The sequence below is a fragment of the Chiloscyllium punctatum genome, chromosome 1 (genome assembly GCF_047496795.1).
Source record: "Chiloscyllium punctatum isolate Juve2018m chromosome 1, sChiPun1.3, whole genome shotgun sequence".
In the NCBI taxonomy this organism is placed as follows: domain Eukaryota; kingdom Metazoa; phylum Chordata; class Chondrichthyes; order Orectolobiformes; family Hemiscylliidae; genus Chiloscyllium; species Chiloscyllium punctatum.
Genome location: NC_092739.1, coordinates 86,881,203 through 86,908,451, shown reverse-complemented (window position 1 = coordinate 86,908,451; position 27,249 = coordinate 86,881,203). Strand labels below are relative to the sequence as shown.

At 39.3% G+C, this 27,249-nt stretch overlaps 1 protein-coding gene across 6 annotated transcripts in view; it reads right to left on the bottom strand.

The window, feature by feature from the left end:
• pcm1 (pericentriolar material 1) overlaps positions 1–27,249 on the bottom strand; it is a 154,374-nt gene that overhangs the window by 32,718 nt on the left and 94,407 nt on the right. For all 6 annotated transcript variants that reach the window (XM_072570300.1, XM_072570309.1, XM_072570318.1 and 3 more), the window contains 8 exons: positions 23,859–24,036; positions 16,472–16,827; positions 13,977–14,138; positions 12,976–13,032; positions 8,134–8,306; positions 7,206–7,340; positions 3,129–3,270; positions 2,610–2,723 (listed from right to left, as the gene is read on the bottom strand). In XM_072570300.1, coding sequence (XP_072426401.1) covers positions 2,610–2,723; positions 3,129–3,270; positions 7,206–7,340; positions 8,134–8,306; positions 12,976–13,032; positions 13,977–14,138; positions 16,472–16,827; positions 23,859–24,036 — 1,317 coding nt within the window. The remainder of the gene's footprint in view (positions 1–2,609; positions 2,724–3,128; positions 3,271–7,205; positions 7,341–8,133; positions 8,307–12,975; positions 13,033–13,976; positions 14,139–16,471; positions 16,828–23,858; positions 24,037–27,249) is intronic.

Sequence of the window (27,249 nt, the reverse complement as noted above, 5' to 3'; positions counted from 1 at the left end):
GGGATTTAAACTAATTGGATGAGGAGAGGGAAAGTAATAAATGTGTGGATAAAGGTTTCAGCAACAAACAAACTGAAGACTTACACTGTTTCAGGGGTAAAAACAGATAGTCTTCAAGAATAGTATTGATATTTCTTCCAAAACTCAACTTAGGGGTCAAAGCTGGCATTAAGAAAGGTTTTGCTTTACTCAGAATTTATTGTCTCATTGGTATTGTGGATTCTAGAGTTAAATAAAGGAAGTCAGCCAAGATAGAGCTTCATGTCATTAGCACAATGAGTTTAATAATCTACAGCAATGAATCGATTCAGTTAAAAACATACCACAGCCTAATTATTTAACATTAGTATTCATTGTTGCTTACAGTGGATTTTTCTTTTCTGAGAAGTATCTTGCATTTGTCAAACATGGCAAAGTCACAAGAAATCATACAAAAAGTAGGTAAATCAATATTTTCCACAGGTTAATTTGTTCATTTTCAGAGTGAACAACTGTGACTCAATTCCCCACAGTCACTTCACAGATGACCATAGGAAGGTAGAATTTGCAAGTACGTGGTGACAAGACGAAGTGACAACTTCTGACAAAAGGAGGTTGACACTGCAGGTAAAACTGTAGTTGATATTCCATGTTATGATGACCAGGGTTACTTCTATTCTGTCACTTTGCTCTTTAAATATCTGATCCTCCTGTTCTTCAGAGTATCCAATGACCTCTGAATTTTTTATCCAGTTACTTAAGACAGACTTTGCCAATTTGAATCGGAATTTGAGTCAGATCAGTGCACTGATTTGATTTTTCAACCTTGCTTGCTATTGCTTAGACAGGGTTTAACAAATAAAAACACAAGAAGTATGAGCAAGTGACCAAACTGTCCCTCAGGTCTACCCCATAGAGCCCCAGATCATGACTGATCTACTGCTCAACACCACATCCCAATTTTGAGATATCAACATCTCTCTCTGCTGTAAATATACTCAACAATTGAGCATCCACAATTATCTAGAGTGGACAATTTTAAGGATTCACAACCTTCTGAACAGAAGTTTCTCATTATCTCAAACAACGAATTATCCTCTTATCCTAAAACTATGTCTGCGTGTTACAAATTCTCCAGGCAATTATACTTTTCGATGAGATCAGCTCTCATTCTTTTAAATTCAAGCATATAAAAGGTTCAATTTACCAACCTCACAGGACAATTCTGATCGCATGAACACCTAAAATGGAAGTAAACAGGGATCAAAACTGCACACAGTAAACCAGACATGGTTTCGCTAGTGCCCTGTAACAGCTGTAGCAGGACTTGCTTGTTCCTGTATGCTAGGTTCCTTACAATAAAGCAACAAGCATTTGCTTTTCTACTTACTACCAAAGTGAATAACCTCACTGCTGCACATTATACTCGCTCTGCCACCTTGAAGCTCATACATTTGACTGTCTATATTTCTCTGCAGTGTTTGTGCCTCCCTGTCAGTTTACATTCGCTGCTAGTTTTGTATTGGATGAAAACTCTCAGACTCTTTGTCCAAGTTGTTAATAAAGATTACAAGTAGCTTAGGCCCCAATATGGATCAGTGTAGCACTCCTCTAATATCAGCTTGCTGACTTGAAAATGCCCTCTAATTTTTGCTCTCTACTTCCTGTCCATTAACTAATTCTCTATTCACGCCGTATTACCCCATATTCTATGCATCTTAAAACATTTTGGAAATCCAAGTACATCATTACTGACTCCTCCTCAGCTACTACTTACATCCCTGAAGGAAAATTCTAATAAATTGAAATGACACAAAACTTAAGTGTATTATGAACTGTGAGATTGGAAGAACAAAGACAGCCAATATAAAAGGAAGTGTAAAATTGTTAAGGGGGTGCAAGGGCACAGCAAGTTGAGAAAGCTGTTAATAAAACATACAGAACACTGTGCCTTACAAATAGGAGCATGAACTCCAAAAATTAGAATGTTTGATAAGTGGTATAAATCACTAGTTTGGACTCAATTATGTCCAATTCTAGGGACTACATGTTTGAAAGGACATGAAGGCATGAAATATGCAGGAAAGATTGATGGAGATGAAGCTCTGGAGCTGAGGAACTTCAGTTACATGGACGGATTGTAGAAGCGAGGGGTGTAATTATTGGTTAAAATAGTGGCAATCTTTGGCAGAGCTGGTCAAAATCACGACAGATTAACAGAGAAGACAGGGAAAAACTATGCCTGTTAGTGGAAGGATCAAGAACCAGAAGAGACAGATTCAAGATCATAACAGGACACAGAAATCATTCTTTTTCTCTTGCATTGATAATTATCCATGTATTTGTGATTAGAAATTAAACAAATGAGGGTAATAATGTTCCAATACCTTCAGCCATCAATCAAGAACTGTTCTGAACATGAGTCATGAAGAATTAACTGTATTTCTCTTCCCAGATGCTGCTGGACTTCTGGAGTACCATCAGCATTCTCAATGTTTGAAACTATCTCATCGACTGCCTTTCAAAAACCTTACAACTGAGTGATTGGAAAATATGTTACTAGCTACCCAACTATTATGCACGAAGCACACATTCACATCATTTCACATTAAACAGTTATTATAAATTACCTTCAACACATTCAATGGCACTGGTACAGAGATCAATCTGATTATTTTCAAATTTCATGTGTTCATACTCTCTCATCCTAGACAAGGCCTTGTCTAAGTGAATGACAGTATTACCTGTATTCATAAAAAACACATGTTGTAGAAAGACAGATTTTCTGCAGACATTTGAAACAGTGACAGGAGACCAAATTACAAAGCAACAATTCTAATCTGAACATTATAGAGATGCGTATGTTGAAGTTATAAGAACAGCTTTCCTAACTGTTGACAATAGAAACGAAAAACGACCATTACCCACGGTATTAGGAAATTGCACCTTAACTACCAAATTCAGAATTTATATTAAAATGTCATTTAACAAGCATTTTTAAAAAAATTATATTATATTATAACACAATCCAATGTCGCATGAAGTAATCTGATAAATTCAGGAAATTTAAATCTTATTTCATTACATTCATGAAAAGATTATTGTTCAATTGAAAATTTGTTTGAACAATAATATATATGGAACCTTACCTAGATCATCATTAGCAAAGGGTTCTAAATTGGAAGTAGAAGACAACATGCTGGCATTTTTTAAGGATTCTATATATTCTGTATCATCATGCTGCTGAAGATCTATCTTGGCTTGATGGTCAGTAGCTTTTCCACAGACGTCCTATAAATGCATTACGGGAAAATATGACTCAACTGCAGGTATTGTGCAATAATTGCCACCTGTAACATTTGAGGAGCACAGTGATTCTTCCGACAGACTAGTCAACACTTATCCTTCAGATAATTTCACTGAAACAGATTAGCTGACTCTTTATTATGCCATTTCAGAGAACTTCTTATGCACAATTCGGCCAGATTCATCTTCATAAAGCAAACATATTTCAAAAGCAATCAATAGGCTGCAAAATACTAATATACTTAGGTCATGGAGGGGACATTATGAATGCAAGCCTGTTCATTTTCTTCCCTGTCCCAACTATCCCTTTGCACTCTTAATCAGATCAGTTCTTAAATTTTTATTTACACTTCAATGGATTCTCTTCTCACTTCTCCCCATGTGCCTTGCTACTCTCCAAGCCATGAAGTGCAATTTTCAAATGAAACCCAAATCATACCAAAAATAAAGCAACTCTTTTTCGTATTACAAAATCTCTCACTCTTCCCTTCACTGATTAATCAGATAGGCACTTCAACCTAATACTTCACACTTTCCAGCTCCCTTTGCATTCATTTGCCGCTTTAATTGTGCCTCAGGTTCCCACATGTTCTTCTGCAGATTTGTCCTTTGCCATATTCTTTTCACGTCATCGGTTCCTTAATTGCGGGTCTTTGGTTTTTTCACTTGTTGAAATTTCACTTTTACTCCTTTTAATTGTACATTCTTGACCTCCTTTCAGCTTTTCAGCAATGTTTGAATCCTCAAGTAGTCTGTTGCATCATAGCTCCGGAAAGCCCAACTCAAAAGTCAAAAATAACATTGTGTATATCTATGTCCATGGCAAATTATCCTTCCTCATCCTTCTGGCCATATATGTTCTATGATAAAGGTGCATACTGTACATATATTATGAGGAGTACTTTGTCAGAGTTGAGTGTTGAGATTACAAATGACTGAGATTTTCAGCTGAAGATGAGCTGAGACAGAGTTGGAAAATAGCAATGTTACAAAGATTGAAGTAGGTCATTTTGATGATATATTGATGTGTGGTAGGGAGCTGCAATATTGTGAAACTGGTTGAAATTTTATGTTGCCGATAATGTTAAGATCCTATATACATTCGCATAGTTTTGGTTTCTTTTCTCTTGCAATAAACTTGCTTTTTTTTGGTTCATGAACATTAACAGGCATATGCCTGGGATCTGACTTGTGCAGTATTTACCACCAGCTAGAATCATGAGAGCTCTCTTTAACATGACTATCACAAAAACACACTCGAGGGTGTGATGCTGGAAAAGCACAGCAGGTCAGGAAGCATCAGAGGAGCAGGAGAATCGACATTTCGGGCATAAGCCCTTCATCAGGGATTAGACTTGTGGGTCAGTGGGCTCTGCTATTTGGAGGGGGCTGTGAGGCTGGGAGGGAAGGTAGCAGAGAATGCAATAGGTAGATGAAGGTGGGAGGCGTTAGATCAGAGAGGCAGGTGGAGTGGATAGATGGGAAAGACGAAGGACAGGCCAAGGGGCGGTGCCGACAATGTACAGGTCAGGGAGGGCAGTGCCGACAATGGACAGATCAGGAGGGCAGTGCCGACGATAGACAGATTTATGCCCAAAACGTCGATTCTCCTGTTTCTCGGATGCTGCCTGACCTGCTGTGCTTTTCCAGAACCACACTCTCGACTCTGATCTCCAGCATCTGCAGTCCTCACTTTCTCCTAGACTGAAGTCACACTCCAATGTTTTTCCTCTATTTTCCAGCTGAATATTCCTGCTCTCAAATGGTTCCAGTCTTGCCTGCCTAGTTTATAGACAAAGGATAACTTACAATGGCTTCTGTTTTTACTTTCACAACATTATTTTGGATCCTATTGTACTTCTCATCTGTATACAGCCTCAAATGACAACCAAGAATACATCAGATTTTACACGTATGCTGAAAATATCCAACTCTAACTCACTGCCACTTCCCTTGAACCTTGTGTCCCTGAATGCTCACACTACTTTTGCAACTACTAGTGTTGGATGCGTACCAAAATATTAGGCAAATTCTAATTCTTAGCCACTCATTTCACCTCTCTTGATTGTCATCGCCCAAGGTAGAACGAGAGAAATCAGAACATTGCAACTTCTGACCACGTCCACAGATTATTAAAATCACCTATTTTGAACTTTAACTTTGCTAGTCTCCAAACCTGTCTCAGCTTATCTGCAGTTGAAAATCTTAACCAAATGTAACCTCAAGACTCAACTATCACAAAGTACTTCTGACAAGTGGGGCTGACCTTCCACATTACAGAAAATTTCAGAAATAATCCAAAACTCTGCTGCCCATTAACTCAGTTACATTAAATCTCATTCACTAATTCATTATCAATTATTTGATTTTAAAAATCTTCATCTCAGTTTCCAAATCCCTCCTTGGATTTCACCCTCCCATCTTTTAAGCCTCCTCCATCCCAACAACGTTTTGACATCTGTGTTGCTCCAACTTGCACATGCCATCTCTAAAAGCTCCACCATCTAAGCTCTTGACTATTCTTTATGAACCTTTCCATCTCTAACACACTTTTCTTTTTGAAGGCGTTTCCTAGAATTTACAGCTGTCCAAATATCTCTTTCTCTTAAGGCTAAACCAATCAAAAAGGTATGGGAGAAAGTGGGAACAGGACATTGAACTGAATGATCATATTAAATGGCAGAGCAAGGTTAAAGAGCCAAATGGCTTACTTCTGCTCCTATCTTCTCTTCCTACGTAGTACATCAAATCAGGTGTCACATTTCCCTTCATAACACTTCCATGAAGTATTTTGAACCACTTTACTAAATGGAAGGTGTTGGATATTGCAAGTAGTTAATTCTTATCACTTTCCCTTTCTTCATACCTTGTCTACTTATTTTAAAAGAGATGTTTTTCTTACCTCAAGTTTCTTCAAATTTTTTTCTGCTGTCAAGCAGCTGTTGTACACTTATCCTAGGAAGTAGTCAGCTAAGAACACTACTCAAGAATAAATAATCATAATGGTTGAGCCAAAATCGTGACATCTGACTTTGTTTTAAATAGGTTTTTGTTCTGTTAAAATACTCCTAAAATACAAGTTTTTTTCAAGCTATCTAGAATCTAAAACTAATTTAAGCAACTAGGCAAGATTTCTGCAATATTTCCCTCAATCTACCGTCTGTGCAACAGCTCTATGAATGAGTTCCCCATTGTCCTTTCTTCCTATGACCCTGCACATTGTTGACTTTGAAAGCAGCAATCAACTTCCTTTTGATTGGAATGCACTGCCCAAAAGTGCACAGAGCCTAATCAATTGTCCCCCCTCTCAAAAAAAATTATGTCTTATATATCTCAAGTACACAGAACAGAAACAGGGCAGATCCACTTGAACCTCTTACCCATGTTTCCTTACATAAATCTATCAGCGTAACCTTATATTCCCTTCTTTCTCATACATTTGCCCAGCTTTCTCTTAAATGTATCTATTTGAACTGATTCACTGACCTTCTGTCGTAGCAGATTCAACTCACTTTATACCCCTGACCTAAAGATGCTTTCTGTCATACATTTACCAGAAATCTGATGTCGATAGCCATATACGTAACCCTTCACCACAGTTAAGGTAAATGCAAAATAATCAATGAGTTTTCAGATACAGCTGATTGTGTGGCAAATGAAGTGGCAAGTATACTTTTTGTTTGTCACCAGCTGTGCATGTCACGATCCAGGATCAGTAACACATTCCTGGAGTTATCAAAATAACTCACATTGCAGATGGACTCATACAATATCCGCAATTAAAACATAAAATTCTTGAAAAAAATGACATAACAATACCAAGAGTAAAAACACAACATATTCAGATTATGATTTCTTCACCACAACATAGGATTGAAAAACCTTAGAATGTTTACTTAGTATCGCATAAAAGTACTCACCTCATCATCACTTGTAGCTAGGCTTTCACTTGGAGTCAGTTCTGAATTACATGTCATCCATACCGCTGAATTCTGTGATAAAGTGTGCTTCCCTTCTTTATAGCTCTTATCTGAAAGATGTCTTGTAACTATATCCTGGATGAGAAAACAACTTCATTTGCTAGTTTTGAGAAGATTTGTAGCTCAGGTTGAGGTTCTGGATGTAGGTTTGCTCGCTGAGCTGGAAGGTTCATTTCCAGACGTTTTGTCACCCTACTAGGTAACATCTTCAGTGGACCTCCAGGCGAAGCACTGCTGATGATTCCTGCTTTCTATTTATATGTTTGGGTTTCTTTGGGTGGGTGGTCATTTCCTGTGTGATGTCATTTCCTGTTCTTTTTCTCGAGGGGTGGTAAATCAGGTCCAGGTCCATGTGTTTGTTGAGAGAGTTCTGGGTGGAATACCATGCTTCTAGGAATTCTCGTGCGTGTCTCAGTTTGGATCGTCCTAGTATGGATGTGTTGTCCCTCTCTCACGACATGACCCTCTCTCATTAGTATCCTTACATACAGATCAGGAAGGAAACCACTGACTGGGACAACACATCCATCCTAGGACAAGCCAAACAGAGACACGCACAAGAGTTCCTGGAAGCATGGCATTCCAACTAGAACTCTATCAACAAACACATAGAGTTAGACCCCATTTACCACCCCCTGAGAAAAAGAACCGGAAATGACATGACCAACCCAAACATATAAACAGAAAGCAGGATTCATCAGCAGTGCTTTGCCCGGAGGTCCGCTGAAGATGTTACCTTGTAGGGTGACGAAACGTCTGGAAATGAACCTTCAAGCTCAGTGAACCAACCTACATCCACAACTTGATTTTTGACAAAGAGATAAAGTAACACATTTTTGATATATTTAAACTATTTAAATACCAGTACCTGTAAAGCATAAAGGGCTCGCTGTCGAAGGTAGTCTGTGTTAAGCAACTGAAGCTCATGGAAAAGTTCAATCAGAAAATGGGGTCGCGATTCATTCTGAGATATTAAAGTTGCCACTTCAGAATAGATATTATCACGCAGAGCTTCAAAGAGGGAGAAGTCACTGCCTGTTTCTGTAACAGAGAAAGAAGAATTTAAATAACTTAGCAGCAGTATTTCCACTTAGAGGCTTGAAGCCTACAGGATTCAATACTGAGTGCAACAAATTTAGGGCCTGAATACCTTCATCTGTGCCCTATACTCATTCCAACAATCTTGACCCTGTCCTGACATGGACTACTTTCATCACAGCGAACTCATTTTCACCTACTAAGGGTCACCATTATCAACTTATCTTTCTCCTTGGCTCACCCATTATCCATTCCTTGTCTAAGAACTGTCATTCTCTCCCTCTCCACCTCTGCATTCACTTGCTACACCCCCCAAAGCCCATCTGTCATCAGCACGTTTCACCTTTACTATAATTCTAAACAAGGGTTACTGGACCTGAAACAACATTAACGCTCCTTTTACTCCACAGGTTTTGGCTGAAAGGGTGGGGGAGTTGCATTACAGCTATACTGAGAGAGAAAGCAACAAAGGACTTGTGCAACAAAGCAATATGGGTATAGGAAAAGTGAAATCACAGTGCTGGGGATATAATACAGGCCTCCCAAAAGCCAGCAGGAGATAGAGGAGAGAATATGCAGACTTTGGAAAGATGTAAAAGTACCAGGGCTGTTGTGATGGATGACTTTATCTTCCCCTATATTGACTGCGACACACTTCATGCTCAGGGCTTTGATGGAGCAGAATTTGTACGGACCATTCAGGAGGGCTTCTTGATACAATATGTAAATAGTCCAACCAGGGAAGGGGTTATACTGAACCTGGTTTTGCAAAATGAGCCCAGCCAGCTGAGTAAAGTTTCAGTGTAGGAGCATTTTGGGAACAGTGACCATAAAATCATGAGTTTTAAGAGGCTCATGGATAGGGATAACAGCAGTCCTCAGGTGAAAGTGTTAAATTGGGTGAAAGTGTTAAATTGGGGGAAAGCAAACTATAATAATATTAGGCAGGAATCGGAGAATGTTGCTTGAGGGTAAGTCCACATCGGACATGTGGGAGTATTTCAAATGGGAATTGTTCAGAGTTCAGGAGCAGCACATTCCTGCTAAAATGGAGTATAGGTATGGCAAGTTACGTGAATCTTGGATGATCAGGGATGTTATGACTTTGGTCAAAAAGAAAAGGGAAGCATATTTAAGGTTGAGGAGGATGGGAACTGATGAAGCCCTTGAAGTGTATAAGGAAAGTAGGAAAGAAATCAAAACAACAAATCAAAAAGGGGTCATGAAAAGTCATTAGCAAACAGGATTAAGGAGAATCCCAAGGCTTTTCTTACATGCATAAAAAGCAAGAGGGCAGCTATGGTAAGGGTTGGCCCATGCAAGGACAAAGGAGGGAATCTGTGTGTGGAGCCAGGCGAGGTAGCTGAGGTCCTAAACAAATACTTTGAGCCAGCATTCACCAAAGAGAAGGAATTGGTGAAGAATGATCCCAGGGAAGGGAGCGTCAAATTTCTAAGCCAAATTGCTATTAAAAAGGAAGAGGTGTTGTGAGGCTTAGAAAGTATTAAGGTATATAAGTTCCCAGATCCTGATAGGATCTAGCACAAAATATTGAGGGAGGCAAGAGAACAAGTTGCTAGAGCATTGACAGACATCTCTGTATCCTCTCTGGCCACAGGTGAGGTCCCAGAGGACTGGAGAATAACCAATGTTGCCTCATTGCTCAAGAAGGGTAGCAGGGACAATGCTGGAAATTACAGGCCTGTGGGCCTCATGTCAATAGCAGGGAAATTATTGGAAAAGGTTCTCAGGGAAACTATCTGTACACATTTAGGAGCAAATTGACTTATTACTGATAAACAGCAGAGTTTTGTGCAGGGAAGGCCATGCTTCACTAACTTAATTAAGTTTTTTGAGGAGATGATGATGATTGATAAAGTAAAAGCGGCTGATGTGGTCCACATGGACTTCATTTGACAAGGTCCCTCATGGCAGAGTGGTACAAAAGATGAAGTCACATAGTATCAGAGGTGAGCTGGCAAGATGGATACAGAACTGCTTAATCATAGAAGACGGAGGGGAGCAGTGGAAGGATGCTTTTCGGAATGGAGGCTTGTGACAAGATTGTTCCACACAGATCAGTCTAGGACCTCTGCTGATCTACATAAGGTCTACATAAATGAGTTGGAAGAAAATGTAGCTGGATCTAATTAGTAAGTTTGCAGATTATACAAAGACAGGTGGAGTTGTAGATAGTGAGGAGGATTGTCAGAGGATACAGCAGGATATAGATCGTTGGGGGCATAAGCAGAAAAATGCCTGGTGGAGTTTAATCTGAACATATGTGAGGTGATACATTTTGGAAGGTCAAGTACAGGTCGAAATTATGCAGTGAATGGCAGAACCCGAAGGAGTATGGTTATGCAGAGGGATCTGGGTGTACAGGTTCAGAGATCACTGAAAGTGACAGTGCAGGTAGGTAAGGTTGTAAAAACGGCCTATGGCATACTTGCCTTAATTGGAAGGGGCACTGAGTATAAGGATAGACAAGTTATGCTGCAGTTTTATATAGTTTTAGGATATTGCAGACAGTTCTGGTCACACTATCAGAAGGGTGTGGATGCTTTGGAGAGGGTACAGAAAAGGTTTCTCAGGGAGGTTGCCTGGGATGGGGGATTTTAGCTAGGAAGAAAGATTGGATAGACTGGAATTTTTTTTCATTGGAATGCAGGAGCGGTTGAGGGGTGACCTGATAGAAGTTTATAAAATTATGAATGACATGGATAAAGTGGAAAGTATGAGGCTTTTTCCCAAGCTGCCAAAGGTGATGGTGGAAGCAGACTTAAAAGCAGCAATCCAAAGATGTACAGATCAGGTGAACTGGCATGCTAAATTGCCCATAGCGTCAGGTGTATTAGTCAGAGGGAAATGGGTCTGGGTGGGTTACTCTTCAGTGGGTCGGTGTGGACTTGTTAGGCTGAAAGGCCCGGTTCCATTCTGTAGGGAATCTAATCCAATCTAAAAACACCTGGATGAATACATGAATATGAAGGGAATACAGGAACACAGTTCCCCTCAGAGAGGACAGCTTCAGCATGGAAGGACAAAATGTGTTGCGCAGGCTTGGAGGGCCAGAGTCCGTGCTTGTGCTTTACTGTTCTTGATGACATTCCTGATGAAAGGTTTATTCCCGTAACATCAATTCTCCTGCTCCTTAGATACTGCCTGACCAGTTGTGCTTTTCTGCAGCACACTTTTCAACTCTAATCTCCAGCATCTGCAGTCCTCACTTTCTCCTGTATTGTTCTTTGTTCAGATGCTGCCAAAGCTGCTGAGTTTTGTCAGCAATTTCTACTTTTGTTTCATATCACCAGCATCCAGTTTATTTTTAAAAAATATTTAAAAGCTGATCATGAAATACTGATCATAATTTTCCAGACTAATTAACTGTTCATTCAAATTTAGAAATATTAAAGGTGAGCAATATTTTTCATCTTTAATTAGATTTCATATTTCAATAGCTCTGACCAATGAATTACTTCAGATTAAAACAAAGTTTATGCTCCATTTTACCCTTCCAAATGCATGATCTCCAATACCCAGATAAACAACTAAAGAGGCCCAGGAACATAATCTCCTCCAAGTTGCACCATTCTTACACGGATATAAACTTACAACAACATGCCCTTTAAGTATATCAGCTGTATGGCCACACAATAATTCAATATTTCCACATAGGTCACATACAGATGAACGCATTTAAATTACCACACAATAGCTAACTCCAATTCTGGCCTTTTAAGCAGCATTTTAATTGCTCTACTAGCAGTCATTAGCAGCTACCTAAATTCTCCAAATCTCTGCTTTTCTTTAAGGTACTTCTTATAATTCAACTCTTTAATGAAGTGCTTGTGCCAGTGCTCCAATGGTTTGGTATCAAATTTTATTTGATCACGCTGTTTGTAAAATGTTATGAAACATATATTATCAATTCAAGCTTTTACTTATTGATGGGATGAGAGCATTGCCGGTTACGGCAGCATGCACTGACAATGTCTAAATGCCCTTCAGAAAGTTGCAGTGTGTTACCTGCTTGAACACCTTGTAATCCTTTGTGTTTGGATACACTCAAAATGCTGTTAAGGAGTTCCAGGATTTTGAAACAGTGACATTGAAATATTAGCAATATAGTTCAGAGTCAGGATGATGTGTGGCTTGGAGGTAACTTGAATAGTGTTCTTTGCTCCAGTACTTTGAAGTTACAGAGAATGCGTATTTAGCCAAATATCAAATGTGGCTACTATATAACAGTTCCTTAAATTTCATTGAGTCAAAAATCCAAGAATGTCCCACTTGACAACACTGGGATGATCTTCATGACATGGCAGCTCAGCAATTTCCAAAGATAATTGGGCAAAGGCTGCACAGGCTGGCTTTGTTGACTTTTTATGACTTCAAGAATAAATATTACAGTCAACTTTTCATTTTAAGGTTAACTTTGTTTGTTCGTTTAAACATCTTGAGCAAAATTAGTACACCATTTTAATCAGACTGAGTTTTGAAAATTATTTAGAATTGAATTGCAGAAAAAAAACTAGTTTTATTCAACTGGATGTTACTTCATTAAATAGTCTAACTAGAAAGTGCTAAGGAAAAACAAAAAAATAACAGCACAGCCCAGAAGCAACAATTTCTGTCAGTTCTTTGCTTAAAAGTAATATCGGTACTTTACCTGGTGCTTCACTGCATGCGTTTCTGTTAGATTCCAACAAAGCTTCCTTAGCATATTCTGTAGGAAAGGGGGACAGAAACAGGTAGTAGTTCATACTGAACACTGTATACCGCACTACAATTCGTATTGTAGGAAAAAGATTTCATGTGCAAAGTTAAACAAGTTTAAAAAGTGCAAGCGTAAAATTAAATGAAGGTCTTTTGAAAAAATAATACTTCAGAAACAAAATCACTTCTGAGCTTAATAATGGCTTTTAGAGATATTCATAATATGTTGAGAAACATTCACTGGGAAGTGAACACTTATGTCAGCATAACACAGAAAAAATAGAACAGCTTAAGAAAAATAATTGAACAGTCTTCTTTAACACAATGCACAGATTAAATCTAATTTTGAATATATAACAATTTAGTAAAGTTTAAATTTGTCAAAATAACAAAACTTGAAATAACTGATGACATTAACAGGAACAAGCAATAAGCTACAAATTCCATGTTGGAATGCACAATTAAATTCAGAGTTTGCACATTCTCCCCGTGTCTGCGTGGGTTTCCTCCGGGTGCTCCAGTTTCCTCCCACATCCAAAAATGTGCAGGTTAGGTGAATTAGCTATGCTAAATTGCCCGTAGGGTTAGGTGAAGAATGGGTCTGGGTGGGTTGCTCTTCGGAGGGTCAGTGTGGACTTGCTGGGCCGAAGGGCCTGTTTCCACGCTGTAAGTATTCTAAGTCTAAATACTTCTCTTTAACAAAATATAGTATCTTTATTGGGATTGTTTAGTCAACCTAAGCCATGAACATGCAATAACTAAATTACAAATAAGACATGACAGTCTTAACCTATGACATCAGGCAGTGAATAACTCACAACACCTTCCAAAGATCAAATTCTTGAAATGGAGAACGCTTACAAGATTGAATACACCCTGTTTATTTAGTAAATTTTATTTGATTTTCACTTTCTGATAAAATATGAACTAATATCAATGATCATATTAACATACCAGAAGAGAGGTCGCTTGAATTTTTTCGTTTGGATTTTTCCTCTAATTCATCTTTGGTTGTGCTGCAAGTTCGAGGTTTCAAAAATTCTTCTGTTTGTGTGGAGTGGCAGACTTTTCCTTGACAACCTTCACTAGCACTAGCATTACTTGCAGATTCAAAACCTACAAAAAAGTGCTTGAACTTAGTAGCAAATGTAGAAAAGGTCAATCACATGCATAAGTATTTTCTAACGTTTTGTACTACGATATTTAAGTAGAATTAGGGATAATTAAACAACCATTTTAAAATTTATATGGAAAAGTTTGAATTATCTGAGATGGAGTTTAATTTAGATAAATGTGTGGTGCTGCATTTTGTAAAAGCAAATCAGAGAATACTCTTAACGTTAAGGTCCTGGGGAGTGTTACTGAATAAAGAGAACTTGGAATGCAGGTTCACAGCTCCTTGAAAGTAGAGTCCCAGGTAGAGAGGATAGAGAAGGCGGTGTTCGGTATGCTTCCCTTTATTGGTCAGAGCATTGAGTATAGGAGTTGGGAGGTTATGATGCGGCTGTACAGGACATTGGTTAGGCCACTTTTGGAATATTGTGTCCAATTCTGGTCTCCTTCCTATTGGAAGGATCTGTGAAACTTGTAAGGGTTCAAAGAAGATTTACAAGGATGTTGCCAGGGTTAGAGGCTTTGAGCTATGGGGAGAGGCTAAATAGGCTGGGACTGTTTTCCCTGTAACATCAGAGGCTGTGGGGTGACCTTACAGAGGTTTATAAAATCATGAGGGGAATGGATAGGATAAGTAGACAAGGTCTTTTCCCTGGGGTGGGGATATCCAGAATTAGAAGGCATAGGTTTAGGGTGAGAGGAGAAAGATAGAAAAGGGACCAAAAGGGCAACCTTTTCACACAGAAGTTGGTGCATGTATGGAATGAGCTGCCAGAAGAAGTGGTGGAGGCTGGTTCAATTTAAATGCTGGTTCAGCATTTAAAAGGCATCTGGATGGTCATACGAATAGGAAGGGTTTAGAGGGATATGGGCCAAGTGCTGGCAAATAGGACTAGATTAGATTAGGATATCTGGTCAGCATGGACGAGCTGGACCGAAGGATCTGTTTCCATGCTGCACATCTCTATGACTATGACTCTAAATCTTTTCTAGTTGATGTTACTGGACTATCAGGTTCCTACAATAACATCTTTTAAGTATGGCAGGAATTTTGACTGCAAAACATTTAATATTGCTATCAATATCATTTATCATAATAAAAACATTCAATTAAACTGATGTTCAAAAACTGTACGACATATTGCAAAATATTAGTGCAAAATTAGTTGGTGCAGTGGCAGCCTGATGCCAGTTTTTGCCATTACATGTTTTTCATCACGTTACAATGATGAGAACAATTGCTATGTATTATAGTATAGCAATTTTCATTTCAGAGTCAGATAGAATACCACGTAAACTTTGTACAGAAGGATGAACTAAATCCACACTTCAGAGAAGAGGGTTTGGAATCTATGATAAAAGATATTAGCAGCTACTTTTATGTCAGTTGTGTGTGGAAAGAGTGGCATTGGTTCTCAATGCTTTTGTCTTGTGCAGCTGATGTCAACCAAAAGTAAATTTGCAAACTTGCGGACATCCATTGCTGGAAAGGCACAGTAAAAGATTGTACACCTGGCCCCAATAAATCCATAAAGAAAGCTTTGGGAGTGAAAATAAAGTGCTGGGAATACCCAGCAGATCTGGCAGTATCTCTGCAAAGAGGAACAGAACTTACATTTCAAATCAAAGATGAGTTTTTTTTTAAACCAGAAGTGACCTTTGGGATTGCCACTGATTGAGCAAAAAACAGCAGATCAAATGCAGAAGCAAAGTCTTTGAAAGTAATTTCATTCCTAAATTATGGGATCACCAAATTCATCCAATTAGTGCTCACATAAATTTAAACTTCACATTAGGAAGTAAAACAAATATAAATCAATCAATTTGTTAATATTAGACCAGCTTTCTCCCTGCAGCAAATAATTAACACTTGCAAACAAGATGCTTCTACAGTGGCATGTTACTTTCAACTATAGAAAAGTTGAAACTCCATTGTAAGTTGTTTAAAATTTATCCGAATAGTAGGGGTTTGACCGACCTTATGTTGGTCTAAAATTCTATCACTGTATTAAGGGCAGGGCAGTTTTAGAAATTGAAAAGCAGTAATCAGGTACACACAAACTAGTCTGTTCTGAAAAAGTGAAAATGTACAAGCATTGATAAAAGAAACTTAGTTTAAACCAAGCTCCACAGAAAGGAGAAGACAAACACGGTCATCCATCTTAGGTCTGTTGTTCTAATATAGTAGAAGTTCCAACTTTCCAAAAGTAATTTTCTTATTAATTTGTGATTTATTTTTCAAATGAAATCATACACTATCATTGAATCTGCAACTGACAAACTGTTATCATTAATAATTAAGGTACTCATCAAATGGGCAGTAGCTCAAGTCATACCTGCAGCAATTTCTTGCTGGTTTTTCTGGTGCAAGTAAGTCTTTTTACATTTTCCCTTTGGAGTTTTATCCTTGGAAGCAAGGCTAGCCTGTGCACAGGCTTTCCTAGATTTAAACGTTTTTGTTACAGTAGTAGGATCAACTGGATCTGGCATACTACTAAAACTTTCGAGGGATGATTCTTCAAAATTCTTCCTTTTTTTGTATTGAACTTGCTGCTTTGGTTTGTTCATTTTCATCTGTGTAAGAGATGTATGTGGTTGCATTTGTCTTGGCGATTCCCCAAATTCATCTCTTGTATCATGCAACCATATTAATTCACTTTGCTCTGCCTCATCTTTAGCCTGTTTGTGGATCCTTTATATAAAAAAGATAGCTGTATCAGTATACCTTGCACATGCATTTATGTATATAATATAGTTATTCATTGGGTGTAGGTGTTGCTAGCTCGGCCAACCTTCACAAATTGTAATAATTTGAGAAGGTTAACATGATGAAACATTGTAAAAACAATGACTGCAGATGCTGAAAACCAAATACTGGATTAGTGGTGCTGGAAGAGCACAGCAGTTCAGGCAGCATCCAACGAGCAGCGAAATCAACGTTTCGGGCAAAAACCCTTCATCAGGAATAAAGGCAGTGAGCCTGAAGCATGGAGAGATAAGCTAGAGCTTCAGGCTCACTGCCTTTATTCCTGATGAAGGGCTTTTGCCCGAAACGTTGATTTCGCTGCTCGTTGGATGCTGCCTGAACTGCTGTGCTCTTCCAGCACCACTAATCCATGATGAAACATTATACTGGTTTAAAACAACGAGGTAAAAACAACACCAAGACAAGTTTCACAACTGAGGTAGAACAAAGTGCAAACACAGTCAAGGAATTTTGAAACATCGACTGGAATTTTATTCCATGTTGAGCTTTTTAATATATATGAACTATTAAAACCAAAACAAAACGCACAAATACTAAAAATCAGAAAGAAAACCAAAAATTGCTGGGAAAAAACTCAGTAGATCTGGCAGCATCTATGGAGAGAAATCAGAGTTCACATTTTGGGTCCAGTGACCCTTCTTTAGAATTGAAGATGGGTCACTGAACCGAAAACATTAACTCTAACTATAAAAACCACATCTTTTAAAACAGTGGGTTTACTAATATTCAATAAGGTTATTTGCGATAAAAGTAAACAACTAGCCAACTGCTGAATCAACATCCACCAATCAAACCTCAGCTCCCACCAAATAAATTATGGCTTCTTTAAGTGTGTAGTAACACAAAAACAGATTTATAGGATGTGTGGTATTTCTTGTTCAAATCACACATAATCCAGGAATGTACTGAAGCAGAATCACTTCTGGAGAGATGACGGTCCTCCAGAAGAATCATGCTTTGTTGCCACGATGAACCTCACACAGGCATCATTTGCCATAGTCAAATTTGGATGTTGACAATAAACAATCAAAACTTACTCATTCCAAATAATAACTTGGAACAAAAGCATTCCATTATTAATAGAAAATGAGTTCAAACCATACCAGAACCGTCTAAGAATTTAAATTCAATTCAAAATATACCTGGAAATAAACTGCTGCTTTAAACTAAATGAGCACAATGAATACAACTGTCAAACACCCAAATAATTCAGAAACGTCCACAAGGGAACAAAACTGAACATCCTTCCCTTGGAGTGGCTGATGTACAGTTCCATTTCAACGCTGATTTGTTTAAACCTTACATGTCCACAGTTGTCACATCTGCACTGAGACAGGACATACTGGAGGGCTCAACCATAGAGGCAATATGGTTAAAGTACTATGGATGCAATCACTCTGATAGGATTATACTACAAGACCGCTCAGCAGTCACCAAGACACTGAGGAACAAATATGTAGGCATATTATGGACAAATGCAATAAGTACAGGGTTGCCTTAGTAGGTGATTTTAACTTCCCCAATATTGACTGGGAGCCCTTAGGAGCAAGAGGCTGAGACAGGGCAGAATTTGTTAAGTGGATCCAAGAGGGTTTCTTGAAACAATATGTGCATTGTCCAACTAGAGGAGGAGCCATACTGGACTTTGTCTTGGTTAATGAGCCTGACCAGGTGACTGACTTTCAGTGGGAGAGCATTTTGGAAACAGTTATCACAACTCCTTAAGTTTTAAAATAGCTATGAATGAGGATAAGTCAGGATCTTTCAGGGAGATACTAAATTGGGGGAGGGCAAATTACATTAATATTAGGGAATGTTAATTGGGAGGGACTGTTATCAGGCAAGTCCCCATTTGATATGTGGGTTTTGTTAAAGATCTGTTGATGAGAGTTCAGGACTGGCATGTTCCAGTACGGAGGAAGGACAAGGATGATAAGCTAAGGGACCCTTGGATAACAGGTGAGACTGTGAATTTAACCAAAAAGGGAAAAAGAACCATATGTAAAGCTTAGGAAGCTAAAGTCAGACAGGGTCTGTGAGGAATATAAAAAAAAGCAGAAAAGAACTTAAGCAGGGAATTAGGAGAGCAAGAAGGAGCTATGAATTATACCAACATAAAAACCAAGAGGATAATTAGGGAGAAGGTCAGACCAATCGAGGACAAAGGAGGGAACTTGTGCTTGGAGTGAGAGGTTGTGTGCAAGATCTTAAATGAGTATTTTGCACTGGTATTTACTTAGGAGAAGGATATGGAGGTTAGTGAGATTAGTGTGGATCATGGTAATATTAAATCAAGAAAGAAGTGATGTTGGGTCTTTTGAAGAGCATTAACTTTATTAAGCCCCAGGGCCTGATAGTACCTAGCCCAGGTCACAGAGAGGCAACAGGAAATTGCTGGGGCCTTGATCAAGATCTTTGTATCCTCATTAGCTAGTGGAGATGTCCTGGAGGACTGGCAAATAGCTAATGCTGTTCCTCTGCTCAAATAGTGAAATAGGGATAATCCAGGAAACTATAGACTGCGGAGTCTCACATGGTGTTGGGGAAGCTACTGGAGAGAATTCTTAAGGATTGGACTTACGTGCAATTGGAAAAGCATGGCCTAATTAGGGACAGTCAGAATGGCTTTGGGTGGGGCGGAGAAGGTCAGGATATTCTAGCTTGATTGAATTTTTTTTGAGGTGGTGCCGAAGATGATGGAAGAGGGTACAGCAGTGGATATTGTCGACGATAAAGTCCCTCATGGTAGGCTGAACCAGAAGATTAAGATGCATGGGATCCATGGTGACTTGGTCACTTGAATTCAGAATTGGCTTGGCCATAAAAGGTAGAGGGTACTAGTGAAAGGGTGTTTTTCTGACTGGAGGTCTGTGACTCGTGATGTTCCACAGGAATCTGTACTGGGATCTCTACTGTTTGTGATATATGTATGTATTGATATATATTGATCTCCCAGCCAATCATCCCAGCTGGGTTTGTCATACAGGCCTGGGATTTACAATTCAGCAACCTGTCTGACCCTAGCAAGAACTGAGACTTAGCCATAAGCTCTCGTATTCTAAGGCAGAACTCTGAAAGGCACAGGATCCTGTGCTATGTTACATCATAAATACACACACACTACATATATATTATATATGAGTGACTTGGATGAAACTGTGGGTTACTAAGTTTGCAGGTGATACAGAGATCAGGGACTTATGGATAGTGTAGAAGGTTGTAGATCAGTTGCAGATATGGGCAGAGAAATGGCAAATGGAGTTTAATCCATGTAAGTTGAAATGCTGCACTTGGGGAGATCACATGTTAAGGAAAAATATATAATCAATGGCAGGACACTGAACAGCATTGCATATAGCGTGCTTGTCTTTATTGGTTGGGGAACTAAGCACTAAAGTCAGGATACCATGGTGCAGCTGTATAAGATTTTGGTTCAGCCACAATGAGAATTGCATTCAATTTTGGTTGCCATATTATGGCAAGGATGTGAAGGTTTTGGAGAGGATGCACAAGATGTTTATCAGGAAGCTGTTGGGATTAGAGGTTATGAGCTATAAGAAAAGGTCAGTACAACTTGGGTTGGTTTTCTGGAGCATTAGAGGCTGAGGGGAGACGAGAGAAATCTATAAAATTATGAGATGCAGAGTTAGAGTTGACTGTCAGAATCTTTCTCCCCCCAGAGTTGAAATGTCTAATACTAGAGGACATGCATTTAAGATGAGAAGGGGAAAGTCAAAAGAGAGGTGAGGGCCAAGTTTTCTTTACACCAAGAGTGGTAGGGTCTGGAATGCCCTGCCAGAGTAGTGGTAGAGGTAGATATGATAGGAGAGTTTAAGATACTTTTAGATAAGCACATGAATATGCAAGGAATGGAGGGATATGGACTAAGGGCTAGCAGAAAGGATTAGATTGACATCATGTTCGGCACAACATCATGGGCTGAAGAGCCCATTCCTGTGCTACAATGTTCTATGAAGGCCAATGTGCTCGTGGGCAATATACGAATGACAACTGGATCTCACCTGGACTCTGCCAGACTATCCAGATATTATTGCTATTGGGAACATCAAGAAGGTATCAAAAAGGCATTAAGTCCATGAGCAAAGATAATTACTCTATTGAAAATAGAGGTAGGGGAGGTAATCAAAAACTGCAAACAATGGGCTGACTGGCAGATGGAGTTTAATTTAGATAAATGTGAGGTGCTGCATTTTGGAAAGGCAACTCTCAGCAGGATGTATACACTTAATGAACAAAGAGACCTTGGAGTGCAGGTTCATTGCGCCTTGAAAGTAAAGTCTCAGGTAGATAGGCTAGTGAAGAAGGCGTTCAGTATGTTTGCTTTTAATGGTCATAGCACTGAGTATAGAAGTTGGGAGGTCATGTTGCAGCTATATAGGACATTGGTTAGGCCACGTTTGGAATATTGCAGGCAATTCTTGTCTCCCTCCAATTGGAAGGATGTTGTGAAACTTGAAAGGGCTCAGAAAAGATTTACAAAGATGTTGCCAGAGTTGGAGGATTTGAAAAACAGGAAGAGGCTGAACAGGCTGAGGTGCTTTTCCCTGGAGTGTAGGAGCTGAGGGGTGACATGAGAGAGGTTTATAAAATCATGAGGGGCATGGATAGAGAAATAGACAAGGTCTTTTCCTTGGAGTGGGGGAGTCCAGAAATAGAGGGCATAGGTTTAGGTGAGAGGGGAAAAATTTAAAAGTGACCTAAAGGGGAACTTTTTGACCCAGAGGGTGATGCATGTATGGAATGAGCTGCAAAAGGAAGTGGTGGAAGCTGGTACAATTACAGAATTTAAAAGGCATCTGGATAGGTACTTGAAGAGGAAGGGTTTGGAAGACTATGGGTCAAGTGCTGGCAAATGGGACTGGATTAGATTCAGATTACAACAGGATCTTGATCAGATGGGCCAATGGGCTAAGATGTGGCAGATGGAGTTTAATTCAGATAAATGCGAGGTGCTGCATTTTGAGAAAGCAAACCTTAGCAGGACTTATACACTTCATGGTAAGGTCCTAGGGAGTGTTGCTGAACAAAAAGACCTTGGAGTGCAGTTCATAGCTCCTTGAAAGTGGAGTCGCAGGTAGATAGGATAGTGAAGGCGGCATTTGGTATGCTTTCTTTTATGGTCAGAGTATTGAGTACAGAAGTTGGGACGTCATGTTCAGCTGTACAGGACACTGGTTAGGCCACTATTGGAATATTGCATGCAATTCTGGTCTCCTTCCCATCAAAAGGATGGTGTGAAACTTGAAAGGGTTCACAAAAGATTTACAAGGATGTTGCCAGGGTTGGAGGATTTGAGCTATGAGGAGAGGTTGAACAGACTGGGGTTGTCTTCCCTGAAGCGTCGGAGGCTGAGGGGTGGCCTTTCTAAGAGGTTTACAAAATTATGAGGGGCATGGATAGGATAAATAGACAAAATCTTTCCTGGGGTGGGGGAGTTCAGAACTACAGAACAGAGGTTTAGGGTGAGAGGGGAAAGATATAAAAGGGACCTAAGGGGCAACTTTTTCACGCAGAGGGTGGTCCGTGTATGGAATAAGCTGCTGGAGGAAGCGGTGGAGGTTGGTACAATTGCAATATTTAATAGGTATCTGGATGGGTATATGAATAGGAAGGGTTTGGAGGGATATGGGCCAGGTGCTGGCAGGTGGGACTATATTGGGTTGGGATATCTGGTTGGCATGGACGAGTTGGACTGAAGGGTCTGTTTCTGTGCTGTACATCTCTATGACTTTAATTGGAGAGATGGGTGGAACATTCCCTCAAGTTATAATCTATGGAGAACACTCATCAGGGAAATTGAGTAATGTAAAAAGCCACAATCTTTCCACGAGTCACAAAACTTCAAGTACAGCCTCTATATTTCATTGTTCTTACATTCTGCACCCTTCTCTGGCTGTGTCTTCTTTGTGTCTTGTTGGTTTCACTCTCAGCAAAGTGCTTCTTTTTTTTCTTTTTCATAGCTAAAATTTTCATCGAGTTCACAGAACCTTTACCAGCATGATCACTGCCTTAGTCTATTGCTCTAGACACCTGAACAACCCATTTAACTTGCTCCTCTTCTCCCTTTGTCTACAGTATTAAAAAAAAACACAGCATTTTGCAGTTCCTTCCAGTTCCGAAGAGTCAAACTAGACTGGAAACATTAACTCAGTTTCTCTGTACTGATGCTGCCTGATCTGCTGGGTTTCTCCAGTACAGTGTAATTACTTTGTATATTCAGCCTTCTTTAGGAACTCATGTTGACTAGTTTGGTAATTTAATCAAAACATTGGCAACTATTGCTCACAGGGAGGAAATGTAACTATCCAATGTCACAAGCTTTCTTAATATCCCCTGACAGTGACCTTAAATAAACATTCTGTTTCAGCATTTTAGCAAGTACATGGCCAATTGTCTTGGCTTTCTTTGGAAAGTTCCAATGAAGCACCATAGATCATGTGATGACATTGAAGAAGTGTAAATACAAGTTTGATGCTACATACTAATGGACAGTTAGAAGGTTTGACATGATTGACTGAAGATTTTCTCTCAAGGCTCATGGTTTTGGTGACCTTTTAATTCATATGCCACCATATGAATCTTCATCGGGTTAGATCATTAATTATTTTAAAAATGATTCAGGAGGAATTTGACCCGACCTTCCCATCTGTGTTCATTTTTCAGGTCGATGTTTGAGCAATCAAAATTATAGGTCCCAGACCCTTGAAAAATACCAGAAGATTAAAGTAATGTCTTGCTGTTCACAATTTTTACAGCAAACATAGGTACACAGCAAGAATCTCAAGTTTTCTCAAAATATACTTTAATAATAAATTGTTAATATGCTGATTTAAAATTCCTAGTTTGAAACTGATCATCTCAGAAATAAGGGAAACAAAACCACTGTACGAAGTGAAAGCAGTAAGACCTACGCAAAGTTTAAGTTTGGTACATACCACTTGTTCTCTCTGTATTTTGGAGAATTACTTTCAAATGGCTTTGGGAAGGCCAAATACTCTGTTTTTCCAGAAATGCTGTGCTCACTTACAACTGGTTGTTGTTCATTGCTCTGGACGCTGACATTTTGGGACAGATCACTAAACCCAGGAGGAAATACTGAGTTAAGGTTAAAACCTGTATTGGAGAAAATATAAACTGATTATCAATAACTGAACTGTGTTGCATTTGAATAAATAGTAGAATTACAAGAGCTGTTAATCGCTAGGCAAGTTCCAAGATTCAACTCATCATTTAGATTATAAATAAACTGACAACTACAATGCAAAGTGTTAGATTTTTGAAGTGAACTGAACTTGATAAAACGCCTTCACGGATGTAACTGCCACAGTGGTATAACAATCCAAACATGATACAACTGTATCGTCACAATTTGGTTACGACAGCTGGGAGAGCAGAAGGTCAAGAAACAACGTGTTCACTCCACACCAGAAAATGCTGCTTCACTGAAGAGATTGTAAAATGGACTGTTAACAACACAAGATAATGCTAATTATGAAAGACTGAATAATAGAAACAAATGTTTGAATTATGCATAAAATGAAAATATTGGCATCTTAACACTGGACTTCAAAGGCCAAAATATCTCAAACAGTCAACAATGTTTTGAACTATTGCACAAACAAATACATAAGCCACTGGTAAAATAGGAGAAAGCTAGGAATCATATAATGAACTTAAATGGTGCACTTTTTACTTTGCATTTTCTTCTAAGCAGAAGGTGAAACTACAGCCTCTAATCATAGCATTAGGCATTCAGTGACACAATGAAGGGCACAAAACTTGAATCAGATTCCCCCGCAACACTACACTGAGTAACTAAACTTATAACTGACGAAATGCACTCAGCATCCTTGAGACAATTTTAGGTGATCAGGTTGCTAATCATCTTGGCAGAAAGCAAGTGGTTAACAGCTTGCAAACTTAGCCTTCACAAGCTAAAGTACTGGAAACCCTTTTTCTTTCTAGTTTATTGAGTGTAATTTTCAACAGCACCAGAACAGAATTTGTAACAACCTCTAAATATGCAAGGGAAGGCATATAACAGCTAAAGAAAATAGCTGCAATATTAAAAGAACTAAGCTGATGCACATCAAAATAGATGCAACAATGAAAAGTTTCATTGTTATTCAAAGCAAATAAACTGACTTTTATGTTACCTATTTGATCCATTTGTTCACACTAATGCATTAAGAATAGAAACACCCAAAGTCCCAGTTTCAATTCCACCCTCAGGCAAGTGTTTGTGTGAAGTTTGCACATTCTCCTCGTGTCTGCATGCGTTTCCACTGGGTACTTTGGTTTCCTCCCACATTCCAAAGGTGTGCAGGTTAAGTGGATTGACCATGTTAAACTGGCCCACAGTGTCCAGGGATGTGTAGGCTAGGCGGATTAGCCATGGGAAACGGAGTGTTACAGGGATCGGATAGGCCTGTGAGTCTGGGTGGGATGTTCTTTGGAGTGTCGCTGGGGATTTGAGTGGCCAAATGGCCTGCTTCCACACTGTGGAGATGCTCTGATTTAAAGGACCTTTTACATTGCAACCTGGGTTGAGAAAAGTGGCCTGCAACTAACATAGGCTTATTTGTGGGTTTTGAAACCCCAGCCGTTTCAGTAAGTCTTCCTATATTATGCATGGGGTTAAATCTTCAGAAGTTGACAACACAAACTGTGTTACTGAAAATGCTGGACTGCCAGGGAATCTGCTACTGCAGCAACTTATTTATAAGTCCCAGTTGCAGGAAAACCTGCAACATAGGGAATCATGTTTATTGGTCCAACCTTCTAAAATCCTTGAGCTTCCCAACATCACCACTTGCACAGACTCACAGGTTAACTTAACTGTTGGCGGCACATCAAGTAGCTTGAGATTGTATACCACTTATACCCACAATCACCAAGTTACAGTTTCATAAAGAAAACTAAGAGGAAAGATAAATTAACATTTTTTATTCCCTCAAAATAGCCTTTTAAAACTCTATTTAAATATCACTCATTTTAGTCCAAAGTCCCCACACAATTGTCCAAACCGTCAATTTTTCTTTAAAGAACTGCTGGTGTTGCATAATATTAATATCCCAAAATGTTTGCTTCCTATATTCAAAGCACAAACAACAAAGAAAATTAAACCACAGGAACAGGCCCTTCAGCCCTTCAAGCCTGCACTGATCCAGATCCTAGATCTAAACGTGTTGCCTATTTTCTAAGGATCTGTATTCCTCTGCTCCCTGCCCATATATGTATCTGTCTACATACATCTTAAATGACGCTATCATGCCTGCCTCTACAACCTCTGTTGGCAACATGTTCCAGCCACCCACCACCCTCTGCGTAAAGACCTTTCCTTGCATATCTCCCTTAAACCTTTTCTCTCTTGCCTTGAACTCGTGACTCCTAGTAATTGAGTTCCCCACTCCAGGAAAAAGCTTCTTGCTATCCACCCTGTCTAGACCACTCATGATTTTCTAGACCTCAATCAGGTCCACCAACCATTTTTCTGCCCAACTCTCTAACCTATCTATACTCTGCTGCATTCTCCGACAATCCTGTTCACTATCTGCTACTCCAACAACAATCTTAGCACCATCTGCAAACTTGCTAATCAGACCACTATACCTTCCTCCAGTTCATTTATATATATATCATAAATAACAGTGGCCCCAACATGGATCCCTATGGAACACCAATAGTCACAGTTCTCCATTTTGAGAAACTCCCTTCCACTACTATTCTCCGTCTCCTGCTGCTCAGCCAATTCTTTATCCATTTAGCCAGTACACCCTGGATTCCACGCGACTTCACTTTCTCTATCAGTCTACCATGGGGAACCTTATCAAATGCCTTACTGAAGCCCATGTATATGACATCTACAGTCCTTCCCTCATCAATCAACTTTGTCACTTCCTCAAAGTATTCTATTAAGTTAAGACATGAACATCCCTGCACAAAACCAGGCTGCCTATCACTGACAAGCCCATTTTCTTCGAATGTAAGTAGATCCTAGCCCTCAGTATCTTCTCCAGCAACTTCCCTACCACTGATGTCAGGCTCACTGGTCTACAATTACCTGGATTATCCTTGCTACCCTTCTTTAACAAGGGGACAACATTAGCAATTGTCCAGTTCTCCAGAACCTAAGCCATGTTCAAGTATGCTGCAAAGATATGTGTTAAGGCCCTAGTTATTTCCTCTCTCGCTTCCCTCAGGAAACTGAGATGGATTTCATCTGCACCTGAGAACTTGTCCACCTTAATGCCTTTTAGAATACCTAACACTTCCTCCCTCCTTATGCCGACTTGACCTAGAATAATCAAACATCTATCCCTAAAC